The sequence below is a fragment of the Mastomys coucha genome, unplaced genomic scaffold, assembly GCF_008632895.1.
Source record: "Mastomys coucha isolate ucsf_1 unplaced genomic scaffold, UCSF_Mcou_1 pScaffold16, whole genome shotgun sequence".
In the NCBI taxonomy this organism is placed as follows: Eukaryota; Metazoa; Chordata; class Mammalia; order Rodentia; family Muridae; genus Mastomys; species Mastomys coucha.
Window position 1 is genome coordinate 105,925,538 of NW_022196898.1, and position 11,257 is coordinate 105,936,794.

Genomic DNA, 11,257 nt, shown 5'->3' on the forward strand with positions numbered 1-11,257 from the left:
AAGTCTTAATGATGATCCTATAAGAATTCCTAAAATTATATCAGTGATTATTAAGCTCTTTTATAGTGTGATTGCTATTAGGTCCTTTTCTGATAGTCAAAACTGCAATGATAACTCTGCCAGTCTCCCAAATGTCGCCAGTTAATTGCTCTTAGATAGTAACCAGACTTTCTCCTTCTCAGAGCACATTCCAAGAGATTGTAAAAACAATTAGCCAAAGGTAATAAAAATGGAACTAACTATTTATTATAGGTGCTAGGACAGAAGATAAAAATATTGACTGAGTTTATCTATGCAAAACTTCACTAATAACTTAGTTATTGTTTTTGACTTTTAATGAACCTGTGGAGTTGTGACAGGTGATGGATGTTTAGCCAGATAATTACTCCTAATGATATGCATGTAAACACTCTCTGTTGTAAACTTCTATTTCAATTTATGATTTGAGTTTTTGTGTGAACTTGTGATGAACTTTTTAACATGTGATCGTGTATTCTGACTGGTGTATAAGTACTGAGGACAAGTAGATGAGAGAATTTTTCCCTTGCCCCACTTAGGATCTTCACGGTTTCCCCCTCTTTTTAGATATCTTTCATAAGAAACTTTTTACAACTTAGTAATAAATGCTATAATCACTTTTCAAAGTGTCCCCTGTTTTTCCCCGTGGCTTCGACTAGCTATGCAGCTCCTGCATAGATAGAACAAAGGCCACATTACTTAATCCTCAGCTGTGAGGCTACAGGTGTTAATTGCCTAAGTCAGCAGCCTTTTACCCTCAGAAAGAGCAAGAAAATTTTTAGGAATTTTGGAAGTTAACATCAACATTTCAGTACAGTTAGAGAGCTAGAATGTCTGGAGACCCTTAGACTTTAAAGCCACATCAGCGTCCTACTCTGTACATCCTCCACTACCCTCTCTGGGTCTGGAGGCTCCCTGTGCTGGAAGAAGCTGAGGAGGAGGGATATCCCATAGGAAGACCAGCAGTCTCAACTGACTCAGACCTCCTAAGATATCTCAGTCACTGATCTACCAACCAGGCAGCATGCAGCAGCTGGTCCGAGGCTCCCTGACATGTATATAGCAGAGGACTGACTGGTCTGGCCTCAGTGGGAGAAGATGTACCTAACCTTCAAGAGACCTGAGGCTCCAGGGACTAGGAAGGCCTGGCAGGGGGTGGGGAACATCCTCTTGGATAAAGGGGAAGGAGGAATGGGATGAGGAACTGTGGAAGGGGGGACCTGGAATGGGGGAGCAATAGCTGGACTCTACAGATATAAAGATAATAATAAAAAAAGTAGGACCCATCTGCTGTTGTCTGCAAGAGTGCACCTTGTTGGCAAGGCCTTAGGGTGAAAGAATGAAATAAAACTAGAAAGCAAGCAGGGTTAGAGACCTTACTAGCTGACAAATATTTCTCAAACCTAAATTAAAAAAGATAAAGAGTATTATTTCATATTGATTGGGCTCACCATCTATTATGATAATAGTAAATTTTAAGTAGATAAGCATTTGATATTAGGACACCTACTTGTGAAAACCGCCATTTAACTAAAAGTTACTTATAGATTCAATAATCTTCATCTCATTCTTACAGAATAGGAAAAAAACTATACTAAAATTTATACAGAACAATGAAAGACTCTACATGGCTAAAACAATCCTGAGCAAAAAGAACAGTGCTGAAGGGATGACTATCAAGATCTTTATATTAGAGTCATAGTAATAAAAACAACATGGTACTGACACACCCAATTTCATAAAACAAACACTAATGTATATAAAATCATAAGTTGACCATTACATAATAATAATGTATAACTTCAACAACCCACTTTTACAAATAGACATGGACAAAAAAATCAGCAAAGAAACACCTGAGTTTACTGTGATTATAGTCAAATGGATTTAACAGGTATTCTGCTCACACTGCAGAATACACATTCTCCTCAGCAGCTCATAGAGCTTTCTCTAAAATATAAACCACATCTTAGGACATAGGGCAGTCCTTACCTCATGCAATTGAAATGTTTCTTTTATTCTATCTGGTTACTGTGGAGTAAAACTAAAAGTCAACAGCAAGAGAATGTAAATAACACAAAATCCTAGAGATGAAACAACTTAAACATATGAGTGATGGTTATGTCATGAAAGAAACTAGCAGTTTATAACTTTCTACAATTGTGCGAAAATGAAACTACAAGATACTGAAACCTGTCCATCACAATGGAAAGTAGCTCTAAGGAGAAGTTTAAATCTACAAATGCTTGCATTAAAACATCAGAGAAATGTCAAATAATTAACTTGTATATTACAAGCACTATAAGACCTTAGGAAAGTAAAAACAAGCCGATCTCACTCAATAAATAGAAAGTACTACAAAACACGAGGAAGGCACCAATAAAATGGAAATGAATAGATTTGATGAAGCCAAGGCTCAGTTCTTCTACAAGACAAATGAGATTTGCAAATTGTGGGTCAAACTAACCACTGTGAAGAATACTCAAATTAATAAAACGGGAGAGAAAAGGGAAATGTTACAACAGGCACAGAGGAAATTGCAAGTATGTTTAGCTATACTTTGAAAATCTAAATACCAATAAACTCAAAAATTTGAAAAACAGATATTTTTCTAGATAAATCTTACCTAAAAGTAGCCTAAGAGACTATAAATAAGTTAAGACTGAGAAGGAGTAGCAAAGTTCCCAACTAACAAAAGCGAAATGTTGACACTGCTGAATTCTACTGACCTTTAAATAAGAAATAGCAAAATGTTTCTCAAACTATTCCATGGCCAAAAAAGGAAGGCATGTTATCAAACTCAGTTTTGAAGCCAGTATTAGCTTGATATCAAAGCAGATAAGAACACAACAAAAAATAATAAACCAATGTCTCTAATGAATACTGATGCAAAAATTCTTAAAAATTAATCAAATCCAATTCTACTATGTATTTGTGAAACAAACAAAAACAAAATAGAACTCATTTACTATAACAAAGAAGGCCTTATTCTACAAATTAAAGATTAATTCAAAACATAATTCACTATATCAGTATCATTGTATCATATTATTAGACTTATGCAAAGAAATCACATGATCATGTCAATAAATATAGAGAAGTCTATAACAAAATTCAACAGCCCTTTATGATAAATGACCCAAAGAAACTAGGAACAGAAGAAATGTACCTTAACATAATCAAATATGTGTGACAAAAGGCTAATATTTCATTAAATAAGGAAAACCTCAAGGTGTTATTAAAATCAGAAATGAAATAATAGTGTTTATGTTCACCAAACTTCTTCAAAACAGTGCTTTAAGTCTTCACTATAAAAGTGAACTAAGTAAAAAGAAATGAAAGTGTGTAAATAGGAAACTTAAAGGATCAAATTACCCCTGATGCACAAAATGTGATACTGGGCATGAAGTGGTAAAACTAGTAAAAGTTAGTACTAACAAACACCTCACAAAGTTATCAGAAACAAATTAATATATAAAAATTAGAAGTTTTCCTATAAACAATAATGAACACACTGAGAAATGGATAGAGAAATCAATCTTATTCACACAGCTTCAAAAACACCTATAAATAAACCTAGCCAAGAGCATGAAATACCTCTACAGTTTTAAAGCACTGAAGAAAAGTAATGTAAGAAGACACCAGAAGATGAAAAGGTCTCTCATGGTTACGTATTTGTAGAATTAATATAGTAAAATTATGTAGCTATATTACCAAGTTTTTCCTACAGATTCCATACAATCCCCTCCAAATTCCAAGAACATTCTTCACAGAAAAATTCAAAAATTCCTAGGAAAGTTTAAAAGACATCATGCAGTCAAAGCCATCTTCAGTAAAAAGAGGCCTGCTCCAGGCACCATGGTATCTGATTTGATTACAGAGCCAAGGGACCAAAGATCAGAGTGGCAATGTCATAAAACAGATTTAGAGACCAAGGAATAAATCCATCCTCCCAAAAGAGACATTTATGATGGTGTAGGGGAAGATAGATGTCTACACATAAATGAATGGAATTCCCTCTCCATCTCTCACCCTGTATAAAAGTTCATTTAAAATATACAAATGTTAATCTGAGGTGTCACCTGAAACTGAAACTGTAAGAGAAAAACATAGGAAAATCATTCGAAATATAGGCATAGTCAAAGATTTCTTGCAAAAGACTATAATTAGGAAATGGTGACAAGAGGTAACAAATGAGAGCACATGGAACTAAAAAGCTTCTTCATTTCAAAGGGAACAATCAAATGAAGAGAAGCTTGCAGAGTGGGAGAAAGTCATTGCCAATCATCTGACAGATGATTAACATCTAGAATATGTAGCGAACATAACCAAATACTCCAAACCTAAACAATCCAAACACAAATGGGACAATGAAATGGACAGGTAGACAGCTCTCAGAGGATGAAGTTCAAATGGCCAGTAACACAAAAAAGATATTAAATAACTTTATCTAGAAGAATACAGATTAAAAAGCACATTGAAATTCACTACAATTCCATCTCATCTCAGTTAGAATGGCTACAAGAAAAAGTTTACACCAATGTTGGTGAGAAAGGAGGGGAATGGCAAGTCTCATACAATCTTGCTGGATTGAATGTACACTAGTCTGTTCACTATGAAAATCAGAATGTAGGTTTCTAAAATTTTCCAAAATAGAACTTCCATATGACCCAGCTTTACCACCACTGTGTATACATGCATCCTTGTATACATTCAAGGATTCTACATCAACATGACATAAGACATTCGCACATTACTCTTCATTACACTGCCATTATAGCTGAGTTATAAAATCAGCATGTTTATCTATCAATAGACATATAAAATAATCATATACATATTTAGCAGACAATAAGATTTCCTTAACTAATATATATTGAATTGAATTACCTGTTCAAATTATGGGGAGTTTTAGAGTATTTAAAATATGATACTCAGCAAATAAGATGTGAATTTAAAACTGAACTTTCTGATGGTAAATCTGAAAAAAAATCTCCCATTGGTCTCTACAAGAAGAAACCAAAGCATGAAGGTGTCATATTGGATTCATTGACCATTTCTCTCTCTCTCTTAATGTTGATTGGCTTAGTTACCCATCTCAGTTATTGACTAATTGCAAGGCATGAACCTTTTTCTGCCAGTCACCCTACCCAAGAACTTTCAGAAATTTTGGACATCCAATGACTTCTATGCTATTTCCTTAGTTTCAGTTCACTCTTATTTTATGGTTCACTTCCTTCAAACAGAATTTGTATGACTGAATCTTGAGCCTCAGAACTGACCTGGGTAATGGTCACCTTTCACTTTGTAACACAATTTTTGCTTGGTTAAGTTCTTGTGGCTTCAAACATAATCTCTATCTGGGTAATTCAGCCCATAGGCTTGGTTCCAAGCTATCATTCTCAGCTTACAGAGTTTAGAGGCAGGAGACTTCATCTTGTTAAACACAGTTGCCACTGTAACAGCCTACCTTGGAAGTAAGCTGCCCCTTCCTTTATTATTATTTTTTAAATGTTTCAGGTCACAGCTTATTCATCCAAAGTTATTGTGGAGTATGCATGTACCATCCCCACTAATTTTAATTCTTTGAGAATTTCATACAGTCTCTTATCATCTTAACCTTCCTCCACAAACTCCTCTAGAAGTACCATTCTTTCCCTTCCTACCCAACTTTCTCTCTCTCTCTCTTTTTTTTGACTGTTTCGCCTCAAGTATATATATCCCGTTTCTCTAAGTAAAGATTACACCTCGATAAGCACTTTTCCTGGTGTCGCTTCTTTGTCCTCCCTACCCGCTTATTTTACAGAATCTCGAGTTCCCCTGTTCGTGAATCACCCATGGAATGAAGTGAAGCTGCGGGACGGTTTCCTTCATTTAACAAGTCAAGTTTATGCTGCCCATGCTTTCTTGATATGTGGCCTTGCACTGACTGAGGTAGGCTGAACATGGTCAATCTACTGGAGGTCACAACCTTAAAGAAAACTGACTTTCCTTCTCTCAGCAGCCATCAATTGCCAAGGCCTTCAGCTAGATGGTGGAACTTCATGCTCCCTTTCCCTTTCCATGCTGGGAATTATTTGAACTGATTCTGGGAAGATTATTAAGAGCCAGAGGCTATGGATGACTATAAAGAAATATTGTTTTCCCTGACACAGCACAGCAGGCACACATTTGAACACATGCAGCTGTGACTGCATGTACAAGATGTTTCTTTCAAATTAATGTATTCCCTTCTCTGTCACCACCTCTTTAGTTTGAGCATTTACACCTAGTTTCTTTCAAGTGTCAACTTCCTGGTTGCAAGCACCATATCCTCAACAGTCCAGTTGCAATTGCCACCTATTATTCTCCCTTTATTTAAAGAGCAATTCTGCTTTTAGTTTCCTTCATGCCTTCTAAAAATCATGGTCTTCTTTAATTATTTCTTGATATATACACAAAAGTATTTACAAGCAAACTTTCACAATATCCCCCCTTAAATATAAAGGTTGCTTAGGTGAACTGTATAAAAAGACTGAATTTTAAAGGCATTCCTTCACATCTCTTCAAACTGTAAGTGGTATTGCTTTATGCCAGCCCATTATAAAAATCTCTAAATGTGTAAGCAAATGTCTTAAAGGCAAATAGTTTACATTATAAATTTTTATCTCTACTTAGTTATTGCTAAGTATACTTCTCAAATTGTGTCATCTCAACTATAAACATTTGATAAATTTTATGTATGAATTGTTTATCATCTGTAAGTTTTCATTTGTAAAATTTTCAAAAGATATTGAAAAGGAAGATACTTCTCATGAGTTGTATAATTCTTTAGAAATTTGTATTGCTAAGCAACTCAAATACAAGTTATATATTTTCTATTACAGAACTGTCTTGTACTACAGGATTTTAAAAACAAAAATTTATGTACAATGTAAAAATTTCAATTTTGAACACCATAATTCTTAAATATTTTTGTTGGCAAATGTGTTACAATGATATTAATACTAAAAAGTACTTAATAACTTACTGTACTTATTTTGAAGATTTAAGAACTTATGGTACTACGTTTTACCTTGAATGATAATGTGTTTATGTGCATATGTGTGAAATATTAAGACATACAGTTTGTAATTGCAAATCTACTTATAAAAAATTTAATATATGTACTTCTAATATCCTTTGGCCTAAATATTTGATTGCATTATAATATTCAAGATAAATTTGAGGAGAACCAGCCTTAGCTACTTTAACATGAAGTCAACAGGTTTTCAGAAAATTCTCTTGCTAGTCATTTAATCTTATGTGGAGGTCCCCAATTAATTTATTCATTCCCACACTGCATGGTTTTGTCATTGAATCTCTCTCGCAAATGTCTGGTAAGTGCACTGTTACTGCACTCTGCCTGCATTTTATTTTGTAATACCTTGATGTTTTGAAACACAACCTTCAAGTGAAAGCATGATTACAAAATAATTTTCTCAAATGGTTTATGATAGGAATTAATACATTTGTGCTGTGGTTGAATATGTCATCAGAAATTGGGAGATTCATTTACTTTTTTTAATGACTGTATAAGTGTTGAGTTGGGAATATAAAAGTTAGGCCTGGGGGAAGACACAGTACTTAATCTCACATTTATGTTAAAAAATAATTTCATTATTACTGACAGAAAATGAGTTTCCCCAGACCCATGATGGCTTTTATTCTTCCTAATTATTTTTTGTGGTGTAGTAGAGCTTAGCACAAATATTACTAAGCATCGCTTTAAAGCTGTAAGAATATTTAGTCACCATAGAGTTAAATCCCCAGAACACGACTGAACCCTGTACACTCAGGCATAGGAAGTATCATAGTATCTACTTGCTAGTCACTCCTGTCTCTGAAGACTTCTAGGCTGTGGGCACTTTGACTTGCATTCTTTTCATGTAGCGGGCTCCTTAAAAAAAAAGAAAATTTAAACAATTTTAATTAAGTGTACTTATAAATTAATAAATGCATCTAAATGAACACAGTAAGCAAGAACAGAATGTTCAGAGGCTTTCCTAGCTGTTAGTTGCTACACTTCCTCTCAGTGTCAGTTCCTAAACAACACTCAAACATTTGTGCCATGTTTGTGCAAATTCAATGTGTGACAGAACCTTTGCTTTTCAAGTGACACACCATCCCTGTGAGTGACTATGCATACCATAATACTCTCCTTGCTGCTCTAATACTGTGCTAAATGAATGACAAACACAAAGTGCTCCTTCCTTTATTTGGAAAATTAGAAAAACATAATTTCTTGGAAAGTATCATTATCATATAGTTATTTCTTACAGATCAGAGTAACTTCCAATAATTCCATTTGAATGACTGTTTTTGTTCTCACTACTATAAACAGGGATTCAGTAATTTCTGATGATCTTGAAACAAAACAATCTTTTTTGAAGTGGTCAATTCCCAAGCAGAAGTGGCCACGGCTGATGTCTTTAATATATTATTCATAAAGGAAAAAAAACAAACAAAATGGACCTTAACATATTCTCATACACTTGTAATAATAAATTATTGAAGAGTAGTTTTTGTGGGTGAATGAAGTTATATACATTTACTTTGACTTCTGCATGTATTCTACCCATGGCTGATGTGGGAAATATTAAAAAGTACTTTAAAAGTATTCATTTAATTATTATATATAAAATCTTTCCATCCATAGCTTATATGCTTATATAAGAAAATCTCTAGGAAATTATTAAATTATCCAGATTACACACACACACACACACACACACACATACACACACACACACACCGCACTTACTATAGAACTGAAAACAATCTATTCTAAGTAGAGTTAGATAGAGCTGGAGAATTTAATGGAATTCAAAATGCTTCCATTGTTATTTTCACTTAGTGTGTATTCCAAATAAATATTTACGATGCGGGGTAAAGAGATGGAGGAAATGTTCAAGATGTGCTTAATTATGCCAACTATATATGGAAGAAATTACATACTAAGGGCTTGTCTCCAGGGAGAATGCTAAAGGATGTTTTGGAAAATTCAAAACATAGTGATAGCATATAAATAGCAATTAAAATGATGAAGATTATGTTCATTTAATTGATACAATTATTTATTTGTTTGAATGCTCAGTCTTAGATGGAATAAAGCTTAGCAAATCATGTGCTTAGGTTCAAGTAATTTTCTGATTACACATGCATTGTTAAAGTGAAATACAATTTATCTTTTAGAACTAAACATAAACAACAATAGCAATAAAAGATGAGAAGGAAATTAGAATTGTTGTGGTTTAACATCTTCATAGACTTGTTATTGTGTCAAAGGAAAAAGATCCAGATTCCCTGTCATGAAATACAAATACTGATACAGCTGCAGATTTTCTTTACACAGAAATGGAGACGTGGCCTTTATTCTCCCAACCAATTCTTCATTTTGCTTAAGCTCTCTTGCTCTTCAGATATCTGCAGGCCAGTTTTTATAATTCACTTCAAAGTTCAGGTCAATGGCTTCCTCTCTTGGGTATCTTTTGGTTCTCAATTGTATGTTTATGGGTCCTTTAGTCCTTCAAACTTTCCATGCCTCCTATTATCAGATTTATATCTCAAGGACTCAAACAGCTGCTTTCTCTAGACTGTTCTTTCTGACACACCCTTAGAGTTCTGCTTAAGACCATGCATTGTATAGAGTGTAAGCACTTCATACATTGGTTAAATATTCATTTAAGGTTGAAGAATTTCTGTTTTCATGAGAACTTCTAAAGAGATATCAATCATGAGAAAGCTTCTCAATATGTTTGTCCTCTAAAAGGGGAGCAGAGACTCAGAGCAGCTTTGTGTGTTTATGGACCATCTTCTCCTGGGGAGATGGCATGTTGCTACTGCTTTTTGAATCTAGACTGATTTTCAAAAGCCATATGTTAATGGCTTAGTTTCCATCCGATGGAACTATTGGGAGGTGAAGAAACTTATTACATGCAGAATCTAGTTGAAGCAAATTAGGCCACTGAGTGTTGAACCTGAAGTGATTCTTTCTCTCTCTTTCCTTTTCCCTTCCTTGACTTCATAAAATGAATAACTTTGTTTCATCATGCAGTTTACCACAATGTTTGGTCTCACAAAAGTCCCACAAACAACAAAGCCAACTGTTCCTGAGCTGAAAGTTGTGAAAGTAACAGCCCAGATAAGCTTTTCCTTACAAAGAAGTTGATGATCCCAGATATTTTTTCACAGTAACAGAGACCAACTGACATTGTTGTGAAGCAAGGTAACCTGTCAAAAGGCTGTGGCTTCTCTTTATAATAAACTTCTGTATACACTTTGCTTCTTGTAAATTCTAAAAAATATTCTTATGAAGATGATAGCTGACCATTGAGCTTGACAAAGGGGCAAAGTAAACTTTTCTAGAATCTAGCAAGATTACTGAGTGTTATGTTCCAGCAAAGCTCTTAGGGTAAAGTCTAATACACATAGGATATTAACATCTTTTAGTGGTAATACTTTTTTGGGGAAAATAAAATGCCGATTTAGCATTTTATAATTTAATTTATTCCCTATAACTAAAGACTCTTTGATAACTTTTATATTAGATCTCATGTGGATTTAAATTTTGTCAGATTTTGATAAGCGAGATTTAACTGCAATGAGCAGGAACATAGCTGCTGTTATTAGAATAGCCATTCTACAATCAACTAAAGACTGTTGATACAACTTAGGTCTACAAACTAGAAAACAGGAGTCAGTTACAAAATGGCCACAATGTTTGAAGTTCACTATCTGTTTTCACTTAATGAGATAAATTGTTAAAATCTAAGCACTCATTGTTGTCTTATTATGACAAATAAAACTGTGTCAAAATACATTATTCTACTACTAAAAAGTGATACATTTAATTTTTCATAGCTATTTATTTATTTATTTATTTATTTATTTATTTTGCATTTTTAGAATCTCTCATTAGAGGCTGGCCTCTAATGGATAAGAATCTTTTTGCCTGAGTCCCTCATCCTTTCAAGAACTTGGATTACAAACATGAACTCCTGGCTTGTTGCCATTTTAAAGACAAAATTCTCTTCTTACTCATCAATTTTCTGTTTGCTATGTTGAAAGGAACACATGGCTGAACTTATAAGAATATGTGTTTGAATCTTGTAGGATTTTAAAATCTAGGCAAGCTTGCTTCTATCTCTACCAGAATCGGATATTTGTAATGGTTCAGGTGATTAGTGGGACACTGACATTTTAAAACAACAACAGCAAA

At 34.1% G+C, this 11,257-nt stretch overlaps 1 protein-coding gene across 15 annotated transcripts in view; it reads right to left on the reverse strand.

The window, feature by feature from the left end:
* Lrrc7 (leucine rich repeat containing 7) overlaps positions 1 to 11,257 on the reverse strand; it is a 483,929-nt gene that overhangs the window by 321,310 nt on the left and 151,362 nt on the right. For 2 of the 15 annotated variants that reach the window (XM_031375984.1, XM_031375977.1), the window contains one exon: positions 7,861 to 7,936. The exons of 12 other annotated variants lie outside the window; for them this stretch is intronic. In XM_031375984.1, coding sequence (XP_031231844.1) covers position 7,861 — 1 coding nt within the window. In that variant the 5' untranslated portion in view covers positions 7,862 to 7,936. Of the gene's footprint in view, positions 1 to 7,790; positions 7,937 to 11,257 lie in introns of all 15 variants that reach the window. One more of the 15 variants, XM_031375978.1, reaches the window with a different exon arrangement.